Raw genomic sequence first — 23,541 nt, 5'->3', positions numbered from 1 at the left:
CTTGGAATACCAGCATTCATTTGATTCATTTATATTTGTTCCAAGGGGCTTAATCATACTTAACCTATTCCAGGGAAATAATCAACACGCCGTTTTATAAAAACATTTTTCTCTACAGTGGCCTTTAATGGCCCGTCTTTGTTCAGACTCATTTATCAACAACAGTGTGAGTCAGACTGAGAACAATACATTATAAGTTTTGTCGTAAAAAAGTAATTTACTACACTAATCTGCTTAAGTCTCAAGATATAAAGTCTTTAGAGTTAAAATTTCGGTAGCTTTCGCCCCACTTCAAGTTAATGTTAAATCTGTGCTGGACCAGCTTTAGCAGCTGTTGTGTGTCGTTATCAGAAACATTAGCGCATTTACTGTTTAATGTTTTTCATAACTAGTTGATAATATTCCCATAATCACATGAGCAGCATATGACCACTAAAAAAGTCCATAAAGGAGAGTGAGCGATAAAGTTTATATATTTACTTTTCATAAATCGCACCAGGTCATCATTAAAAATGTATTTATTCCACTGATTGAGTGTAATGACACTCACGATCATTCTGCTCTTTAACCTGTCAGGCTAGTGTGTGGGCGTTATCCCGTCATAATAAAAAGCTACTTGTTAACAGACACAATCACTGAAAACAGTCATCCTACTGACTGACAGTGTTAAGTTAAGCTGTCATGTGATTGAAGACTAATGTAAATAGCCTCTATTTTATTCCATTTGGGTGTTTGTCTTTCTGTGTGCATGCATTTGTTGCTATGACTATCCACCAACAATGTATATTTACTGCATTTGAAGCCGTTACTCGTGTATTTTGTCTCCAGATCTTTGTCTTTGTGGCTGTATGCAGCTAGAGCAGGCGCAGTTTTTCAACTACTAGTGTATGTCTTGTTTTGAAGGCTAGAGAGATGCTACCCAGAGGGCTTATTAGAGCTTGATGGCATGGTCTGTCTTCTCCCTGGTTTTTCTTCCTGCAACTCAACTCCTCCACACGTCCTTGTCTCATTCCCACTCCCACTCTCTCTTCGCGCTGCATCTCACTCTCACTTTCTTTCTTCTTTTGTCTCTCACACTCGCACACTTTCTCTCTCGCACATCTCTTTGCTCCATCTCTCACATCAGTCTGTGTTCTCACTTCCCACTTTTTTCTTCTTTTTTTTTTTCCCCCTTTAGGTTTGATACTACAGTGGCTCCGCTGGTGTTTGCAGACCAGTACCTACAGCTGTCTGCTAAGCTTCCATCCCATAATATTTACGGCCTTGGGGAGCATGTGCACCAAAGGTATCGCCATGACATGAACTGGAAAACTTGGCCCATCTTCACCAGAGACGCTTTCCCTAATGGGGTGAGTCGTACAAACACAAACACTAATGCCATAGATACTTAATGGTATGCAGACATATAAATATAGTCATAAATACACTGTTTACATATGTCAATCCCTGTAATGCACCCCCCGGTTATTGTTGTATCAGACAGATTGTGTGCTCAAAAGCTTACAATTAGGTCTACCTAGGATGTGTGTGTGTGTGTGTGTGTGTGTGTGTGTGTGTGTGTGTTGTGTAAGGCATGTTTACATGAGCTCCCTACATGTGTATTCTCCTTCCTAAAGGGCTTATAATTGAATGTCTTGTAAGCTGATTAGGCTGTGAAGTCACCCCCTCAGCCTCAATAAGTTTCCCACTTCCCTACTGCGCTCGCACCTCTTCTCCATATCCCTTCATCCCCCTGTCTCTCTTGCCTTCCCTGCAGGGAATGCATAACCTCTATGGACACTATCCGTTCTTCCTCTGTTTAGAAGATGAGAGCGGAAAGTCATTTGGCGTCTTCCTCATGAACAGCAATGCTATGGGTAAGGATAAAAAAGACAAAAACACACACATGCTGGCCCATAGAAACACACAAATACATGCATGTGTAGACACACATACACAACACCTCCTCAAGAAAAGCAGTGACACAAAAGCCAGTTACATCTGGATATTGAAGGTGGAAAAAAAAAGCATGAGTATAATTAAACAGGAAAAGAAGAAAAATTCTTAAAATAGAGGTTTTGCTGATGTACAACTGGATGAGAGGACATTTTAGTTATTATTTATACTTAAGAATATTGCATGTCTGACTGTGTCTCTTGTTCAGAGGTGACTCTGCAGCCCGCTCCAGCTGTGACCTACAGGACAATTGGAGGAGTCCTTGACTTCTACATTCTCTTTGGAGACACACCAGAACAAGTGGTGCAGGAGTTCCTTGAGGTGAGCCATGACTGATTTTTTTTTTTTTTTTTTTTTATGTAAAAATATGCAGCAGGTTTTTTGAGCAACTCTGCTGTGCGAAAGTGGCTTATGAGTTGCCTTGGCACGGCAAATGTATTAACAATATGTCCAATCATGCTGTCCAGCTCATTGGCAGGCCCGTCATTCCTCCCTACTGGTCACTGGGTTTTCAGCTTTCTCGCTGGGACTACGGTAGCCTGAGAGAGGTCAAGAAAACTGTGGAGAGAAACCGTGCCGTGGGCCTCCCATATGTAAGCTCCAGTCTGCATGCTTGAATTTTCTTTAAAACCTTTTATTTTTTTATGCTGTTTTCATGCAGTATGCCTGACTGTCTGGGCTATCATGCCCATTTCTGCCTCTATTCCAGTCTGATTTGGTCCTCACGTTCTTGTTATAAAAGGGCGGAACAACTGTTCACAGATTTGATATTTTTATATTACACTACTGCCCATGATATGTTATGAATTTCAGGTGCATAAATGTCCTCACGTGTTTGCCATTTTCACACTCAATATCTCAGCTCTATCTTGTTTATCTTGAGCGTATAAATTCCTGTCACATTTTGTTTGCACTGAGTTTATCGTCTCAATAAAAATGCACAATAAACCCATATCAGACTAGGTGTAAGGTAGGGCTGCAAGTTCTCCATTCATACAACCCTGCCGGTGGGAGATTGCATGACAAAAATCCACCCCAAGTATCAGAAGCCGGAGATCATTATCTATCAATTACAGTCTGGGAAATGAAAACAAGTCATGGTTTTCTCAATACTGGTTTGTCATTTCTATTTCAGTCATTGATTTTCTTTGCAGTGCAAAAGAAAATTGGGGACAAAAATGGGGGCAGGTTTTTGAATGTGAATGTGACCTCAGGCGTCAAACACTGAGACACATGAGACGTTTCAGCAATGTCCTTTCTTCAGACTAAATATGCATTTTTAACAGTCTGTGTAGTATGTAGGGGTGGGGGGCTTCTTTAGCTGATGCAAACCTTTTTTTTTTTTCATTTTTTGTTTGGGAGGGGGTGGGGATCAATACTTCACCTTGTGCACCCCTTGTTAAATTTGAACCACTCATGCACTACTGTGTGGTTCCAGAGGCAAGAGCCTTAACCGCTACACTATCTGTGGAGACGTGATATGAAGGTTGAAGCAGGAGTTCGACAGACAGTCAGAGTGATAGGGATGGCCTTTAGCTTAGACGGGGTAATCCAGCTTTCTGTCAAATAATGGAGAGTCTGCTGGGCTCTATAGGTTCAATCCCGGGACCACTATTTTTCAAGCGTCACTGAATGTTAGCACTGATCAAAGATCAATCGACCGAGTTCCGTTCATTATCTCATTCATCCTGATCTGAATGCTAAAACTACTCCAACGCTTCTTCCCTTCTGAGACACTTGAGAAATACCAGTTCTGGTTGACATTTTCTTGGGAATGAGCCTTGCTGCTTATCTTCGTCTGGGCCTGCTGACAGTGACCGTAAGAAGTCCCATCCGCACAGAGCAGTGATATTTGATGTACTTTTTGCTTCTTAATTACTAAGGTAAACTCCTAATCGAAATCTTTATATATCCCCATAAAACATTTTAACTGTATCACAGCTCCGTAATGACGGCACCAATCAAGGACTCTGTTTGAACTCTGTCTTATCTAAAGATCAAACACAAACAAATTTCCAACCCATCTCAATATTTCACTCTGATAATCTCCAATCTTTCTTTCATATCCAAAGACATTAGGATGCAGCTGCTTCCTCTCCTGCTATACTCAGGGACATATTTGATAACCATTAGATAGACCACAGAGGGCATTATCACATTCCCCCTAATATGTCTGGAGCTGATTACCATTAGAGGAAAGATCTGGCAGAGCCTTCCAAACCATCTGCTCTATCGATATGAAGTAGATTTTGGCAGACAACGGACAGACAGAGAGCAAGCATGAAGTCACACCCTAGCAAAAAAAAGAAAAAAAAAATGTGTTAACATTCCCATTGTCCTCCCAAGGTTTAGTAGCGCATTAGCCAATTCACATCATGGTCTGCGAAAGTCCAGCAAAAACATGTGCACAAAAAAGCTAGCAGTTAAAATGTTTTTTCTATTAGGCTTATAATGCAAATGCTTACCAGTGGGATTATTAGTCATTCTGAGATGAGGTATATACAGTGTTAGGAGTCATAATGAAGATGCTCAATTTTGAGTGGATGTGTCCAAGTTATGCGGAGAAGCAGAAGCATGACTGGGTACATTTAAGAGGTATTAAGAGTCATTTTGAATTTATTACCCTCATGCAAGATGCAAATGGGATTTTAATACATGGAAGCCGTGCCAGCATTTTAGCATCTCCAATTAAGCTTTGAATATCTAATGACATCTAACCTATTTGAAGTAAACTCAATAAGTTAACATAGTGTACTCCAAAAAATGATCTCAAAACAAGACTGGGGAAAATAAACTTTTTAGGAATTCAGAACCTTTTTTTTCCCCCTCTGAACTACATAATGATCATGTCTTACATGTACATGAGGTGCCCATACAGATAGCATGTTCTTCTTCCCCATGCAGGACATTCAGTACACTGACATAGACTACATGGAGGATAAAAAAGATTTCACCTATGACAAAGTCAAGTTCAGTGAGCTGCCTCAGTTTGCTGACTACCTCCATGAGAAGGGGCAGAGATACATCCTCATCCTGGTAAGAAATGCCACACTGTGAACAAAGTTTAAGTTGTTTTATGCCACTTAAAGGATCTAGTTGTAAGTTTTGCTGCTGCTACATAGACAGCGTTAGCATTAACATCCGTTTCCTAAACAGTCTAGAAGAAATGTTGCAAGTTCAGCATCAAACTTATGTTTTTTACTCACCAAGAGCTTTCTCCAGTAATAGAAAGTTAACTCTTGTCTCTATCACATCTTTTCTTCTACTGAAGTTAGCATGCTAACCAGCTAGAGCCGTTCCGTCTCTTCACTTTCCGATAGCGACTCACTGTAACCTCCAATCTATCCAACCAAAAGAAATTTAGCAATGTCAGAGCTATTATAGAGGCAGCCACGCAACAAGTTTCTGCTCTAAATTATTGTTCTTCCAACAGTTAATGTGAAAGCAAATTTCTGTCCATCTAATCTCATATTCTTATGTGTGTATCCCTTTGTCCCCAGGATCCTGCAGTAGCTACCAGTAAGAGAGTAGGGAACGCACCATATGACTCCTATGACCGTGGGAATCAGAAGAATGCCTGGGTCACTGAATCAGATGGGAAAACTCCTCTGTTAGGAGAGGTGAGCTGTATTTGCAAGAGAGAACTAAGGCATGAATACAGATGAAGCAATACACTTAGTGGCCCCTTAATTAGGTTCTTATCTCCATTCAAGCAAAGATTTCCCTCCTCCAGATGGTAATGCCCCTTTTACACCGAGCTTTCATCCTACGCATGTCCAGCGTTCTGTATCATGTGAAAACGGCTTGTCACAGTCCTACATGGGTCAGGCTTAATGTTGCACAGCACAGGTCGCCCACAAGTGTTAAAAGGGAGGTTCACTTGATGCTCCACTTTGTCTTACACTTTGCATCAACCATGATTTTAATTGGCTCTGGCATGATTGTGGCCAGATGCACAAATTTTGGCAGGAACTGATACAATGATGGGGATTTTAGAAACTACAGCATATGGATTTTACTCATAATAATGTGGTTAACAAAACATATCCAGTTATCTAGAGTCCCTAAGTGATAGTCCTACACCAGACTTGCTCTAGGATCAATAAGAAAACAAAACAGATCATACTAAACACTGATACTGGAAAAGTCTTCAAAACCCCCTGTTCTGTTCACTGAACACTATTATTATACAACAAAAATCCCTACAATATCCATGTATGGCGACTACAATATGGCTAATTTAAGGTATGATTAAGGTCTGGTTGGTTAAGGTTTGGGAAAAACCCTGGGGTTGTATGTAAATTTTATAATGGCGGTGTGCGGGTACTCTAAAGAATATACAGTCATAAATCCATGCTTCTATTCCACTTTATATCACTTGTAAATGCCTGTGGAAGTGTTTTAATGGTATGATTTTTTTTTTTTTTTTTGGCACATGCTTAGCCCCAAGCACTTGATTGAGCAATTGAGCATTGTGCTGTTGGTGAGGTAAAAGGTCAAAGTGTAGCTAGTTTGTAAAACTGACACTCAATGTCTTTGTGTTCAATTCCATTCATCCATGCAATACCACAATTTGATCCTGATTAATCGGTTGAGGTAGACCGAGATGTTCATAACATGGATCAGCCATCAAAAGAATCAGTATGAACTGAGTAACATCCAGTGTTGGTGAGACAAAGATTACTGTTGAATGTGCAGTATGTAGAACCTTCCATGACTCAGAAATCAAACGGCGATGGGTGGTTGAACATTATGCGTCATCATGCAACATAAGCATAAATATTGTGTGTGCATTTGCTGTGTGTATAAGCATGTGTATGTGTGACTTATTCTTTACAGTCTCCATCAAACCATAATACTCCCTAATGGAGGTTCAAGTTTCCGGTATGTTTTGATCCTTTTCCCCAAAGAAGATGGTCTCCCCTGCAGAGAGGGGTGGAGGGTAAAAGTGTGTTGCTGCCATGCTTTTATAGTGTTGCTTTTGATTACACACGCGATTAGGTCCAGTCCCTCCGCTAATCGCTTTTTCATGCCGTTTATAACAGGTCAAACATATGCATCGATTCTGCATTAGTGTTTAATCTTAAAATGTTCTGCATCAACGCATCACAGATTTGGTATGTAAGTGTGTGTATGTCTATGTGAGAGATAGAGAGAGAAAGAGAGGGAGAGGGAGAAGGAGAGGGAGAGAGAGAGAGAAAGAGAGAGAGAGAGAGGGTGGATCTATGTGTATCCATTTCTCTTGATGAGAAGCTATTCTTGGTTGTTTGTGCTTTATGTCTGTGCACGCATGTGTGTGATTTTAATTGATTCTAGTTTATTTCCATATGAATGTATGTGTCCTGGTTATGAAAACATTGAGGTCTTTTTCAAAACGACCTTTGCGGTAGCTGTGTCAGTGATAAAGGAGATACAGCGACAGGCTGGTATTTATTCTGCTTTTAAGACAGCTAATTGCTTGCAAAGATAAGGATAAAAGCTTTTTCTGCTGGCCCATATGTTTCAGTGTGCAAGTAGAATCATAGCGGCACCTCACTCACACAGATGAACATTTCTGTTCACTGCACAGAGGCAAAAATGGATGGGAGTAAAGAGAGCAGCAGGGAGTACTGAAAAAAAGAAAAAGAACAAAAAAAAAAAAAAACAAGTATATGTGGGTTTAAAGGTAGGGATGACAGACAGAAACATGGGCTGAGAAAAAGGCAGGTGCAGGCAGACAGACAGACACAAATAATAGATTAGAGGGAAATGTACAGGGAGACAGACTGGCTGTCTTTCTGAGTGGTGGAGTGACAGGGTGGTACACAGGGAGTCAGCTGTAGTGAGAGACAGACAGAGACAGATTATCAGGTAAACACAAAAAAGAGACAGACGAGATGGAAGGTAGAAAGACACTTTGAAGAAGAGGTAGGCGGAGGGACAGATAGAGACAGGTAGGAGAGGGTTAGACAGACAGGTAATGACATAGATAGGCAGAGTGACGGAGAGAAGAGCATAAAAACAGACAAACAGACATAAAGATAGAGAGTGAGATATGCAACTACAAATGCCGGCAGATTTGTAGAAAGTGTTTACTGGGGTGTCGGTGTTAGTGAGCAGCTGGAGTCGTCAGAGAGACAAAATCTGGAGTTAAAGGAAGGAAGAGGTGATTGGAGAAAAAAAAGAAAGAAAGATGGAAAATGCGTCGTACTATCAATAAGCTCTGACCTTGGAGTTCTGACCACCTGCCAAAAACATCTGCCTATAAATCTATGTGTGCGTGTATGTACGTGTGAGTGTGCGCACGTGAGCGTGCATGAGCATGATTCATGTCTGTGCTACAAACTGGGTTGTAAAGTTATTGGCAGTGGAAGTAAAGGTAAAAGATAGCTACAGTGGCACAACCTTGAGATTTAATATCTACCATGCTCTAAAAGAAGGGTTCACACACACACAAAATCTCTGCCTTTCTCTGTGGATTAATCATTTTTTTCAATACATGTCATTAAGGACGACTTCTAACACACAGTCACGTCTGGAGATTTCTATTGCATTATCGATTTCGTCTCTCTCTCTCTCTCTCTCTCTCTCTCTCTCTCTCTCTCTCTCTCTCTCTCTCTCTCTCTCTCTCTCTCCTCTCTCTCTCTCTCTCTCTCTCTCTCTCTCTCTCTCTCTCTCTCTCTCTCTCTCTCTCTCTCTCTCTCTCTCTCTCTCTCTCTCTCTCTCTCTCTCTCTCTCTCTCTCTCTCTCTCTCTCTCTCTAATCCCGCCCCCTCCCTTATTTCATCTCCCTTCTGCTCTCTTTTCTTTGTCATTTCCACATCTCTAAGCTGTTTCTTTGAAATTTCCATAGGCCTAGTGTTTTGCTTCTGTGGAGCTCGCTACGCCTACATCCTCCGAGATGATCATGCCCCATCATGCTGTTTACATGAAGAATATTAAGTAGGCTGAAAGATAAAGACACACTGTTGATGCTTTTAGAACCGAAACAAAAAGGATAAAGAAAATTGAATTTTAAATGAGGTCCTGACAAGAAAGTGTAACATTGTGCCTTGCAAAAAAACAAAACCTGAAGTGAACACCGTCAGAAGGGAAGCTCACACACGCCAAACTAATGTTCTCAGTTTTATTCCAAACTGGTTATTTTGGCTTGTAAACACGCAGCATCTCGTATTCTGTCCCTTTCAGGTGTGGCCAGGAGAGACAGTGTTTCCAGACTACACCAGCCAGGGCTGCATCGACTGGTGGGTTGATGAGTACGAGCGATTCTCCAGGGAGATCAAACATGATGCCCTCTGGATTGTAAGTCAATTTTAGATAAATAAAATGAAGGTGTGCATTCACTGATTAGCTGCTCACTAACTGAATATTCTGAAATTGGCGTTATTCTGCAGCCAACTGCGAGCGAACGAGGGCGCACACACACACACAAACACACACACACACACACACACACACAAGGGCCAGTGAGCTTAAAATTTTTTTGCACTTTTCAGTGGCAATTACTTTACTGTGGGTTAAACATTGAGGCTGACACAAAAACAGGCAGCAATTAATTTTGTACTGTTAATTATTCCTCAGCTGAAAATTTGGATTTGGCTCCCTGATTACTCAGGCTGTTTACTGAAATATACATAATTCCCCATCTCACTTCAAACACCTGATCCAACCCAGGTCATTTTACTCATGTTTATTAGGAAAAAGTAAAATGTTAGATGTGAATAAATCTTCTTTTCAACACTTCGTTGGAAGAATCCTGGAATTGCAACACACGTTGCATGTCTTAAATGATTGTAATTATTAGTTAAAATGATTAGTTTAAACTTTTAATTGTGTTCTGCTGAAAACATGACATCTGATGCACTTACAGGACATGAATGAGGTGGCTAATTTCAAGAAAGGATCGAATAAGGGCTGTGCCGATAACAACCTCAACTACCCTCCCTACACTCCAAGTAAGAGACATTACTTTTTATGTTCTGAGCCATAATTGCACTTAATACTTATACTTATCTTATACAGTCTTCTGCAATATGCAATAGGTATGTTCCTTTAGAGATATGGTGAAGTCTCAATACTTTATCATGGCAACATTATTAGTTTGTCCTTATGTAGAAAAAAGTCATAACTTTAGTTTCTAACAGTCTGAACAAAGGACTCGTAGGTTACTGCAATACAAAGACATAGAGGATGGCACAGGCTTTGCAGCTCGTAGCCCAAAAGCTGAGCACAAGTTGATAAATTAGCCACAATAGCTCATGAAGTAAGTTCAGGTCCAGAGGAAAACTCATCTAAAAAAGTGGGTCCCTGGTGAAGAATTTCGAAAATGACTCTTCTGCCACGTCTTTTATTCCGACTGTTTCCCAGGCAGGATGATCATAACTGGAAAAGGCATGCTCCCCTGGTGCCACCTTTTTATTGCACTCCTCCTTAGTCATCCTCTTCCCTCCATTGCTCTGTCTGTCTCTCATTTCCTCACTGTTCCCTCTTCCTATTGGAATATATATCACTGTCTCTCGTTTTCCCTGTCCCCTTCTTTTTTCCACCTTTCTCTCTCCTTCCCCACACTGCACCCTGTACTTTGTATTCAGTTCCGTACCTCTTCTCACTTTACCCCATCTATTTACCTCCTGCATCTTTTCTCTCCCCCAGAGATCCTGGATGAGGTGATGTACAGTAAGACTCTGTGTATGGATGCCAAGCAGGCCTGGGGGAACCACTATGATGTCCACAGTCTGTATGGCTACTCTATGGTGCTGGCTACTGAAAAGTGAGTGCACTCACAATCGATGACAGAAGGGAGTTTGGCCAGCTTGTGCTACAGTAGAGAGGCCAACTCGCTCCCACCCCTTGAGAGCAATGAGGCCACTGGCAAACTCAAAATGCACTGTGTGATGTCAAAACACAAAATCTTTAAAATCAAGTGTCGTGGAATGAGAGGTTATTGAGAAGTGGCCCTGGAGCAGAATTATGGAGTTGAAATGCAGAAGCGCGACCGAGAAAATCTGTCAGTTCAGTGCAGCGCCTTGGCGCGTGACTCACGCCCTCTGCTAAATCATAGCCTGTGACTCTTGCAGACCATTTGCAAGTTGGGTCCCATGTGACGAGTGCAGAAACATGTTTTAATGAGCCGGGCTCCGAGGGTGATAGAGTGAATTCCTCGTCTGGGTCTGACGCCGGAACAGTTTAAGGGCCCATTACTTACACAAACCTACAGAGGGGCATCAGTGTGAGCGGAGGATATAATCATTTGACATGTGGTAACTGATGACGCATTACGCAGGTTAAAGTATATTTAACCTGCTTTATGCTTTATTTATGCATAGATACATGGGTACAGTCAAAATCAATCTGGGCAAATACATGGATCGTGGATAACTGCTCTGTTAAATGTACACACAGCGCTTGATTACAAGCAGTCAGCTTGTTAAAACTATAAACTTAGTTATTCTCTGCATAACACCATGTGCATTGTGTGGGTGCCAGTTTTTGTATATCCTTTATTCAAGTTATGCTAATGGTTGGAAAGCCGATTAAGGTACATTAAGCGGGCTACATAAAGTTTGCCTTGCCTCTGTAACAGAAAGAGATGATGATGTTTGATGAATGAGGTGGATCTTTGGCTGAAATTCATGTATCTAATCTCAGATTTCCACCACTGAATTGAAAACAAGCACAGAGCAATTTGCAAAGAGAGTAAGCAGAGGAGGTTCACCTGAGAAAATCAGACTATTCAAACAGCACAGTAAAGCTAGGCGGATGACTGCATTTCGTGGAAGCCCACGTGAACAAGTGCTGCACAAAATACAAACCACTTAAATGTCACAGAGGTATAAACTGCAGTCATATCCATCTTAGTATAGGAGCTCATAGATTTCAAGCCCTCAGCTCGATTTTTCACACGAGGCTAAAGTTGGAATCAGGTGCCAGGATTCTAATACACACTAATGGTGATGGTATGGGAAAATGCTTCAATTACAAATCAGTGCACACCTTCACTAATGGACTTTTGGCTGATAGAAAATAACACACCATAAAACTTAAAAAAACAAAGAAAAAGCAATGCACACCCCTAGATGCAGACTACGACTACCTAGGCAGTAACCTAGGTTATAGGTTATGTCACTATTACAAAGGTTCATTGTTTTCACCACTTAGTGGGATATCCTGCATTTAAATGCAGATTCTTCACTGCCATGAGCTTTCAAATGTACCTCAGATGACAATAAAAAATAAAAATTAAAGAAAATGCAACTGCAACCTGTCAGATTTGAATTTGAAGGTAAATATAGCCTCAGCATTGCTTGGCACTATGTCTGCAGAGGAAGAAGAGCTTCTTTCACAATGACAGCACAACACAGTGTTCCCACTGTCTTTTATGTTTTCTTACACAAAAGGTTGCCATTACATTTAGCAACATCTCACTGATAAAACTGGATGTATAGATTCAGAAAGGCATCATATTTGGCTTTTATATATAGACATCCATTGCATAAAGATATTACTGAAAGTGTGAGGTATAGTTCAGATCTTTCCTTGGGGTTTCCTGTTACCACCGTTTTAAAAGTTCCCCAGGTATACGTACGGTATAATGGTATTCAGATTATAATGCAGCTTGTTTCACTAATGGCGCTTCCCTAGAGGTACAGTATTACCTGTGACAACCACACTGTGTACATACACACTGTGCAAAAAATGTATGCACAAAGGAAACCATAATACTTGCATACACAAGGTCACACGCACGGACACACACACACACACACACACACACACACACACACACGAACACACACCAGAGACCGTGTAATACAATCCCTCTGAAGTTGACTTGCTGACTCACTCCTTTGGCATTAAAACAAGCTCATCTTTTGTCTCCTTTCTCCCTCCGTCCACTAATTAAAATGTGTTATTGGCAGGAGACACATTTTGTAAACACCATCAGGGATTTGTATTGTCATGAAAATCAATGCCACTTCGATTTCCCTCATCAAACAAAATAATAATGTACAGTAGGGAAGGAAAAGTACCACTAGCTGTGGCTTTGTCCCCATAAAGTCACTCTATCTCGCTGCACTCTGTGAGCACGTATGTGTCGGCGTACGCGTGTTTGATATAGGTTTCCCCCCTGTGCCGCCTGAGTCCCTCTCTTTCTGTCCCTTTATGTCCTTTTTATCTTAATGACCTCTTTCCTCTCCCTCTCTCCCTGCTCTTGTTCTGCATCTCTCCTTGCTGCCTTCCTCTCCACCCCACAGAGCTCTGCAGCGTGTGTTTGGAGGAAACCGTACCCTGATGTTGACCCGCTCCTCCTTCCCAGGTGTAGGAAAATATTCGGGTCACTGGCTGGGGGACAATGCTGCCAACTGGAATGACATAAAATGGGCCATCCCTGGCATGCTAGAGTTTGGGCTCTTTGGTGTTCCCTATGTGAGTAGCAAACCTTCACAGAAGGGCAAATACTGTTCGTATTATACTTAAAGCAAGAGAGTTTGACATTTTCTACCTGGTTGCCATGACAGGGCTTAACAGGACTGCGAGGGGGAATCTTTTCAGTTTTTTTCATCTGATCCAAAGATTCAAACATCACATCATAAAATTTAATGTCAACGGTGTAATTTAGACCTCCATTTGAGCCCTTGTATTTGAGGAGAAAAACATTATTTGTAGTTTTGTGTTGTAACTTTCTCAACTTTGATACTGTAATAGCACACCTAAAGCTGGCAGAAAAGAAATATTCCAGACACCCAAGAGCTCCATTCAGTCTCCATTCTTTAGCAAATATCCATTGACTTTGGTGCATTTGACTTGAGGCTCAGATTCCCCTCACACAATTTTAATGAAAGAGACAGAAATGTTATTATTAGGTATGTAGAACACTTGTATCTTTCAAAAAGATCTTAACATGCAGTTCTGGCATTTGTGAGCTTCTCTCTTTTGCCTTTTTAAAGAGGATTCAGCTGCTAATTGAGATCTATGTTCAGGCGTAAGCATAAAGGCAGAGGGGCAGGCAAGAAAAAGTGCGTCTGGAATGAAATCCATTAAAATGTCTGGAAGAACACCAGTTCTCCTCGCAGGAGCACCACCACGTTCAAACACATGAAGTCGAGAAAACACACTGCTTTTGTCACTACCCAAGTGCACTCTGTGCTAACTACTTGCATGTGTATACGTGTAGTGCACAGAGTGCAAATAGCAGTAAGAAAACAACAGGGAGTCCAATGCACACACAAACACACAAATGCACTCCTCCAGCTGTGCACGTCAGGTGGTCTCAGATGTCACCTACATCCTGGTGGGACTGTGTCAAGCAGATTTTAGGCTCTTCAGTACACACACACACACACACACACACACACACACACACACACACACACACACACACACACACACACACACACACACACACACACACACACACACACACACACAAACACACACACACACACACACACACACACACACACACAGAAGACACACACACACACGCTCACACAAAGAGAGAGAAAAGGAGAGCAGGAGAAATGGGATTTGGATCGATTCCCTCTCATTGAGTCTGTTGTAAAATCTGGCCAGTAGTAAACAATAGAAAGCAAGCAGCCTCCATGAACTGGCCTTTGACTGAAGTCTCCTTCTTGGACTCCACTGTGCAATTAATGTAAATAAAGATCACTGCCTATATCTACTCTCTGCCAATAAATCTTGACCACATTGAACGGACATCAAGAAAGGCATTTTAAAAGACAAATATGTGGTCAGTTATCACATCGGTGTTTTTTTTTTTTTTACTACTGCAGGAGATTTGTTGACCTCACTGTCAGTGGTTGGAGTTCTTTCTGAAGGTGCCTGGTTTGACATTTATAATATAGAGCTCCTTTACTTTCAACATACAATATCCAACTGGGATCCACAAAATCCCCTTTTCTTAGAATATGTGAAATTGCATGCCAACAGTATGATTCCATTAGAATGACTAACATTTAAGACATAATATGTACACTGTAGCTGTGGCTAAATGTCAAGCTGTCACCCCTTCATGTGTTTCAGATCGGAGCTGACATCTGTGGATTCTTTGACAACTCCAGCGAAGAGTTGTGTCGTCGCTGGATGCAGGTGGGGGCTTTCTATCCCTTCAGTCGGAACCACAACGCTCAGGGCTACAAGGTACTGCAAAGGCATTTTGTTCTGCAATTCTTATATTAGACTGTCAGTTTTAGATTTATGTATCACACATTGTTTGGTCTAAAGTGCTGCAGGGTATACCCTTCATTTCATAACATTGTATAGGTGCCATAAACTGGTTAAAAATAGAAACTTCTTTCCGTATCCATAGAGATTGTCATCACACCAGCACACGCCAGCACAACTGTGTCATAAAACGGGAGCAGTGTGACATCTGATTTTGGGTTCCACACTGTGAATGTTAGCTGCTGGAAATCATTATAGCTGCCGGGTACTGGAACATTTGAGCCTGAAGTAAAAGGTAGCTGGTGCCCAACTGATACTCATCAAAAAGCTTGAGATTTTACACTTTAGTAAACAATAAAGCTAATGCTAAATTATGTTAAATGACCATATTATGATGTGCCATATGGCATGAGACCCTTAACTAACCTTTGAATGGGTAGTGTTATCTCTCTTCACACACACAGCACCACCTCCTCAGCTTAAAACTGTGGGTCTGGTTGCATGTATGTATTTTTGGGTGAAAACGTGTGAGGCTGAGTTTCTATTTCACTCTAACAGCTCTGTTTAGCTGCTTAGCTTACATACTTGCACAAGCAAAATAGAAGTTATATTTATGCTTTATTGTTTGTATTTGTAAGCAGCATGTTTCACTTTTAATGTTACAAGAGAAAAGACTATAATAATAATAATGATAAAAAAGGGACTAAACAATGTCTTTGGCAAATACATGAATTAGATGAATAAATAGCCGAACAGCTGGAGCTGCTGGAGTGTGAACTTCCCCAAATAAAACAGAGCACAGCCACCTGCATAAACCCACACTGATACATTAGTATGCAGGGCCGCAGTAAGACAATACTAGACAGTGGATGTGTTAGTTGTAACAGGGTTTTTTTTTTTGTTTGTTTTTTAAACGTAACCTAAAACCCCACAAAATAATGTACATTGCCATGCACCATGTTCTGGAAAGTAATGCTCGGTTACCTCTGTAGGTATAACCAGGTGTGCTAATGTTTGCAGTTAACAGTGCAAAGCAGAGCAGACAAAATTGAATCCATGATTATACAACAGTTAGTTCAGACCAAGTAATCTGATTGGACGAGAGTCATTCCATTGGCGCTGATATAGAGTAAAATAGCAGTGGGACTTTTAACTACATGTATCACTCCACTTTACAGGTGTTTTATTAACCATCTTAGATTACAACAAACTCCGCAACAATGTCAATTTTTCCAGAAATAAAATCTGAATTGAATGACGTATGCTCGTCGGAAGAAGATGAAGGGAAGAAGCCTCGATACTTAAGCACACACCCCAACTAACATGTAGACAAAGCAGCTAACAAAGGTGCACTGTGCAGGTCAGGAAAATGTTTATGTGTTGCTCAGCAACAGTGCAGTACCAGTTGCGGAACTATTTGTGTTGGCGTTGCCAAATGATGAAATAAACAAACAAATCATAGTCTGACATTGCGTATTTAACTAACATGGCGCTCGTAGAACTGCTGTATAAAAGCTGTGATTGTGATCCGGTTGTTGGTACGAGGCCGTAGCCCTAATACCAGAGACAGCCGTGCTGATGTTCAGTACAACATCACTACCCAACCATCCCTACCCTTTATATATATATATATATATATCACTTTCATCACAGCCACATGCACAACTCTTTTGCTACATTCTTCATTTCATATTTCCATGCTCATCACTGCTGCAAAAATAGCACAGCACTGAGGTAGGGAAGGGGGGGTGACAATGAAATGGTGTCTGTTTGTGTGTCTGTTTGTGTGTGTGTGTGTGTGTGTGTGTGTGTGTGTGTGTGTGTGTGTGTGTGTGAGAGATTTGGGGATGGGGGTTGGGGGTGGGGGTGTAGTTGCTGGAGGACAGGGACATGATGATGATGAATTTGAAGTACGATTTCCACTAAACAAGACAGCTAATGTGTGACCTTTGCTTTGCCCTAATCATGGCTCTCATCACACGACCATGCAGGCCAGTCCAAACACACATACACACACACAGTTCTCATCACACTCTCAGAGGTGCCCAGGGCATAAATGATTAGCCAGATGAGAGGAGCACGGCCTGTTAGCGGCTAATCACCCTCTCACTCTCCACTATCACAAAAATTAAATCATACTTCTGTTTCTTTCTCACACACTTTTCCCCTTTAATTCTTTGACTCAAGTTGTCTTCTGCTCATTCTCTTTGCAAACTCCACTTTTAGATTAGTTCTATGTGAAGGTGAGTTCTATTTCATTACAAATACAGGCCACTTATTTATCATGAAAAAATTGGTTCTTGGTATTCTTCTTCCTCACTTCGAGTCTGTCTTTCAACCTCTGTCAATATTCCTCTGATTTCTTCCTCCCCTCATTCAAACAAGTTCTCTCTTTCATCTCCTCCCATCTCTCTCTCTCTCTCTCTCTTTTCCCCTGTGAATAAAAAGACAAATCTTTACTTTCTCTCCCCCTCCTTCTCTCTCATTTATCAACGCCATCTCTTTAATCCATCTTTCTGTCTCCAGCCCCAGGATCCTGCTGTGTTTGGCCCTGATTCAATGCTGGTGGAGAGCTCTAAACACTACCTGAAGATACGTTACACACTTCTGCCTTACCTCTACACGCTCTTCTACAAAGCCCACACCACAGGGGATACTGTTGTACGTCCAGTCATGCATGAGTAAGTCATTTTAAAAATATTGGTAGTGTACTGCCAGGCCCTCTCAACACCAGTTCAGTCATAACAAGTAGTTGTACAGTACGATATGGCAGAAAAGGCTCTGCTGCATACATGAATGTTAATCTTAGTTGAATCAACAATGCAAAATATCATATAGGAGGAGGTTGGCTTGAGCGTAATGAGCAATGTAACAGTGATAAGTGATAGGTTGTACAATCCACCCTAATGCCCCTGCATGAATATGATTGGACATTACTAGCTGCCCAGCTGTGAATTAATCAATCACTGTAAGGCATCCAGCAAACAGGTGTTACCAGCTAATACAAGCACAACTTCAGTGCTCAGCCTGAACTAAGGCTGTGCTTCAGCTCAGTCAGAGAAACTTTCATCGAGGCTTTGACTGTTCATTGCAAATATACAGTTAGATTTGGTGGTGAAAGCTCTACTGTTTGAGGGAGGTGCGACGAGGTTTCTGCTGAGAAAGCTAATACTCCAAAATAAAATTATTATGCTTAATACGTTTTAGCGGGGAGTGCATGAGCCCCCCAAAAACATCAGAGTCACTGTGATCCACCATCCTGAATCCAGAGCAAAGCCCTTCACATCTGAGAGGAGCTCAGACAACATCCTGGCTTCCCTCAGATGAATATGTTGCAGAATACTAACAGTATCCTGATTCAATATTCTACATTCTCATGTAACTGAACTATGTGAAGCAACATGTTGCACTTCCCCTTGAACACTTGGTAAAAAACTCTCCTCTCATCTGTGAAGTAGCTAAGACTGTACACTTCAAATGCACATTTACAGATACTAACGGTTATCTCGATACAAAGGAAATAGTCTATGTTCCTAGACAGGATAAAGAAACAAATTCCTCTCATTCAATACAGGCCTCCTCTCTAATCACATTACATTAGCAATGAGCAGGAGTCAAGGTATAGATTGCATTATATGAGGAAAAATAAACCAAAGTTTGAGGAAAGTATTCTCTAGTGAGCTGCTAAACAGCATGCATGAGATAGCAAGGTAATAGACAACAAAAACAACTGATAACTGCCAGGGGAAAATGTTCCCAAAACCAATTCACCCAATACTGGAATATTCAAATTAGCACTTTGGACATTAGCAATAAGGCTGAAGAGATTGATAATACCAATGCAAATGAGAACACATACATTGCAAGTGAAAAGATTGCAAATTAAAAACGGAGAATTCAAATTCAACAGCATAGGAAGCTCAGCACACAGCAGTACAATACCAGCAAGCAAGCAGAAGCCGTGAATGCTAATAATTCATGCTCATCACAAATTGAATGTTGAACAGAAACAGCACAGCAGCCAGGTTAAACCGAGAAGCAGCCAACAACAATGCGGACACAGCTAGCTCACTGGCATCGCCCAGCAAACACAATCCGTATCAAGCCAAAACACGTTTGCGTGTAGCCAGCAATGAATGTAAACACAAGCAGCAGCAGTAACAGGTACTTAGCTTGTAACGTGGCGAGTCGAAATACGGTGGATGGTGAAGGCCCCTGGCGGAGTTGGTCGCGGTTCCACAGCAAACAGGAAAACTTCTGTCCTGACATCTGTATGGACAGGAGGTTGACAACCAGCCGATGTTGCGCGGCACACAGTGTCTATATTCTCCTTCTTCTCCTCTAGCAGTCCATAACGACAAACACAGTCTGGCTCAGGTCAGCTCAGGTCAAATCAAAATTCATGAGTGACACTTCGTCTTCCTCTTCTTCTTTGGTGTTTGGTGTTGCGGAGTGACATTTGCTCACAGTCATGTCAAGTCTCAGGTTGTAATGTCCGCGTTGTACACCTGCGTGGGTTTGATTGGACGTTACAGCTTTTAATGAACCAATTGCTGTGAAGCTTGAAGTCAAGTAAATTTTTTATTTAGGCCCCAAATCAAAACAAGAGGTATCTCATTGATCTGCGGACCGCGGTCAGGACCCCGGACGTAAAACCCATAAAGTTCTGAGAATTGTTCAATTTTGACGCAGCTTGAATCGGCGCCACTTTTTTAGCCTTTATGGCACTGGTCACGTGACGCTAAATAGACAATCGTTGCTACTGGATTCAGTTGGTGAGATACACACGTCGAGAGATGACGTCGGACAAATACCTGATTGAAGAATGAAAGAAAAAAAGGAGACGTTCAAGCTGTTAAGATTTGTTGAGATTGTTTATTATAAAAATGGTTAAGACTGTTGGGAGTTAACCATAAGGAAGAAAAATGGAAAGTCAAGCTAAAATTTTTATTTCATTTTTTAAATTATTATTTTATAATAATTATATATACATATAAAAATGACATATACATATAGCATATTTGAATGTATTATCTGTATTATAATATTCGTAATAATAATAATATTAGTAGCTGTTGTAGGTGGTTTTGTCACAGATCCAGACTCTACAGCTCTGGAGGCAGGAAGACCTGCAGAGAGCAACAGGGGGAAAGACAGAGGAGGAGAGAGGGGAGAAAGCGCAATAATGAGAGAGAGGGATAGAAGGAGGGGACAGGAGGGAGAAGAAGGGAGAGAGAAGGGGAGAAGAGAGACAGGCACACAGCCTGGGTGCTCATGTGGTTGAGGAAGTTGTAGAATAAGGCAGTGTTTTTCAGAAAGTTTACAGTGATCTCGTCAGCAGGACAACATGGACTATACTGCATTTACTGGGTTTAACTGATTTATTGAGACTGACGCTGACCCACCGGTGGTTGAATGGTAACAGGTACAAAGCCTGAAGTTGTGAAAGAATAAGGAGCTAACTGAAAGTTAAAGCGTAAAGCTGAGTTTTAAGTTTGGATTTGAAGGCCTCAGTGGTGTCAGTCTGATGTCAGCAGGAGGGATGTTCCAGAGGAAGGGGGCCTGACAGGAAAAGGCTCTCCAGCAAGGAGATGTGTTTTTAACTCTGGGGACAGACAGGAACTCTAATTTCTGGGAACTGAGAGCACGGGATGGAAAATAAGACTTAAACAGATCAGACAGGTATGAAGGAGCAAGCCCATTTAGAAGTTTGTACATCATTAAAAGTGCCTTTAAAGTCTGATCCAACACGTACAGGGGGCTAATGAAGGGAAGATAAAGTTGGTGTAATATGGTCAAATTTTTATGTTAAGTTAAAATTCTAGCTGCAGCATTCTGAACGAAATGAAGATGAAATTTTTGAAAATCTTTACAGTAACATAAAAAAGTACAATGAATAAAGTTACACATACTTATACATTGCCCCAAAGTTTGTCATAGAACAGTGGCAATAAGGTATTTACTGACTTAGCAAAGTAGCACATTCTGGTTTTACACAATGAATCTAAATTATGTTTTGGTTACCCAGAACACTATGAGAAATATATCTGATTGATTCTGCACTCTTCTCTGTCATTCCCAAGGTTCTACTCTGACAGCGCCACCTGGACAGTGGACCACCAGTTCCTCTGGGGAAAACACCTGCTCATCACACCTGTACTGGACCCGGTCAGCCAACACACAAACAAAACATCCCAGAATACACATACATACATGTTTTAACATGCCTCGGTCCTTCAAATACACATGCTCCTATGCACTGTTTCATGTTTAGACACAGGACCGATTGTATACAGAACATAAAGGAAGGTGCATGTAGTGCATAGAGAAATGTGTTTTGCAGATGATGCAGCAGAGTTACTCTCACACACACTCTCACACACTCAGTCAGTCAGACACACACACACACAAACACACACACACACACACACACACACACACACACATTGACCTCCACTGGGAAAACATGACATGGGATTTTCTTTGTTGCCCTCCCCTCCTCTCATCCCTCTTTCTTCTCTCTTTCATATCCTCTCTCTTTTCTCTCAGCTCTAATGAGAGCACTGACCTCATTACTAGCAGATTAGAAGTGTAGATAGAAGTGTGTATGCGATGCGTGTGTTTGTGCATGTTTGTCTGAGTACGTGTGTGTATATGCGTGCACCTGTGTGTGTATGTGAAAGTGTGCGTGCCTGTACGTGCATGAGTATGCGTGCATGAGTATGCGTGCATATGCAGCGATTGCGGTCATGTCAAAGTGGCCTGATTAATAAGCAATTTAGCATGGCCTCTCGTGAATTACAGAATAGTGGAAAGCGAATTGGATTCATAGTGGGGCTAAGGATAAAGTAACTTCACTAAGTGTGATTGTGGAAAAGTTTCTAATACGAAAAGTGGAGGGTTTATGTTTGTAGCGCCTCAGGGTCTGAGATGTCCAGGGGGCAGAGAGGAAGGGCCTTAAGGTTACTGAGCAGGTTGCTATTTTTCCTGAATCACAAAGACAAACAAGACAAACGCATCAGTGCATCTACTTTGGGCCCTTTCAAGGCCAGAGGCAGAGCTCAAGTGTAGTGTAGTTGGAAACAGGAGAGGATAAAAATAATTCCATTATCAGTGAATGTGTTAGGGGCGGGCATCAATTATGACCAACTGCTCATTTTCTTTCTCTTTAAAAGCAATGTTCCTTGTGTCAAAGTGCCCTGATAATTGAATAGAATCAGATGTTTGCAGTAGAATTGCACCTCCAAGGAGGAAAATTATGACCCTGCTTGTGATGGTGCAGAAATTGTCATGAATGAATTACAGTAGATCAAACATTTGCTTGCCATGTAGCGCTGGTCTGGGTTCTTGGGGGGCATGGATGCATTCAGCCAAACATTTCTCAAGTAATCCATCACGGTGCATTCTGACAGCTCTATGTTCGCGTTCACACTACAATCACATGTAGAGCTGGAATTTAAAAAAAAAAAAAAAAAAACATAAACAATTTTTTTTCTCTCTGCTTGAAGGAGTTCAAATTTAAAATCAAGCCAGCCAACACATCATTCACAAACAGAGTTTGTAAGCTTTTGAGTAACATTTGTTCACATGCCCAGATCTGGGGTTTAACCAAACCCAAGCTAAACTCCAAAGATGCACCATGCTGCTTGATCAATATTGACAAGACCCCATACTGAACCTCCCCTCCCATTTCTGCATACTAAAGATCATAGCAGGCAGAAAAATATCAAATAGGTAAAAGTTAGCAACCAAAAAGACTTCATCTAATAAAAATGCCACATTAATTGCATAATAAAGTCAATATAGCCATGACTGATGCACCGTTACCCATCGACCCATAGTGTTGATGTGGTTTGGAGCCATTAAACATGTCGCACTGTTTTTCTGACATGAAAATCATCTGCTGTAGAAAAGTAACACAGCGCAGTGTCGCACACTGGCGTAAGCTTTTGAAGCATTTTGGTCGTCTGCTACACCACTTGAAAAGGATCCTATCTGAGTGACAGCTCTGATGTGACTGAATATACATCTTTTGTGGTGGCAGAGTGATGCTGAGCCGTGGTGCCATGGTTTAAGCAGGGGAGAGGGCAGGCACTCAGAGTGCCGGCTATCTTTTACAGATGCATCAGGCTGTGAAGGGCCACATGAAGAGATAGTGTCAGTTACTTGAGTAGGGTCACAGGCTGATCTTTAACAACCCTTGACATCCTACCTTCACTTTCCTTTTTCATTATGCTCATGTCTCTCTGTCTCTCTTTATTTATCGCTCTGTCCGCCTGCCTCTCCCTTTCTCTAATGATGCTCTTGCTCTATCATTCAGATCAGTCGACGCTTTAACCTTGATCTCTGTGATAAACCGGGGAGATCTCCTGCACTCTTTCTCTGTCATCCCCTCTGGTCTTCATCCATGCTTCCACTCTCCCTCCTCTTGCCCATTACTCCC

At 41.4% G+C, this 23,541-nt stretch overlaps 1 protein-coding gene across 1 annotated transcript in view; it reads left to right on the top strand.

Annotated features, from left to right (window-relative positions):
* The window catches only part of si (sucrase-isomaltase (alpha-glucosidase)), a 62,453-nt gene that overhangs the window by 4,952 nt on the left and 33,960 nt on the right, over nucleotides 1-23,541 (top strand). The window contains exons 6-18 of the mRNA XM_056373758.1: nucleotides 1,178-1,349; nucleotides 1,757-1,856; nucleotides 2,144-2,256; nucleotides 2,403-2,528; nucleotides 4,840-4,971; nucleotides 5,436-5,555; nucleotides 9,102-9,215; nucleotides 9,784-9,868; nucleotides 10,566-10,683; nucleotides 13,169-13,340; nucleotides 14,958-15,074; nucleotides 17,625-17,779; nucleotides 21,182-21,266. Of these exons, the coding sequence (XP_056229733.1) occupies nucleotides 1,178-1,349; nucleotides 1,757-1,856; nucleotides 2,144-2,256; nucleotides 2,403-2,528; nucleotides 4,840-4,971; nucleotides 5,436-5,555; nucleotides 9,102-9,215; nucleotides 9,784-9,868; nucleotides 10,566-10,683; nucleotides 13,169-13,340; nucleotides 14,958-15,074; nucleotides 17,625-17,779; nucleotides 21,182-21,266 (1,609 nt within the window). The remainder of the gene's footprint in view (nucleotides 1-1,177; nucleotides 1,350-1,756; nucleotides 1,857-2,143; nucleotides 2,257-2,402; nucleotides 2,529-4,839; nucleotides 4,972-5,435; nucleotides 5,556-9,101; nucleotides 9,216-9,783; nucleotides 9,869-10,565; nucleotides 10,684-13,168; nucleotides 13,341-14,957; nucleotides 15,075-17,624; nucleotides 17,780-21,181; nucleotides 21,267-23,541) is intronic.

The sequence above is a fragment of the Seriola aureovittata genome, chromosome 4, assembly GCF_021018895.1.
Source record: "Seriola aureovittata isolate HTS-2021-v1 ecotype China chromosome 4, ASM2101889v1, whole genome shotgun sequence".
Lineage (NCBI taxonomy): Eukaryota > Metazoa > Chordata > Actinopteri > Carangiformes > Carangidae > Seriola > Seriola aureovittata.
This window is presented reverse-complemented; position numbering and strand designations above follow the sequence as displayed.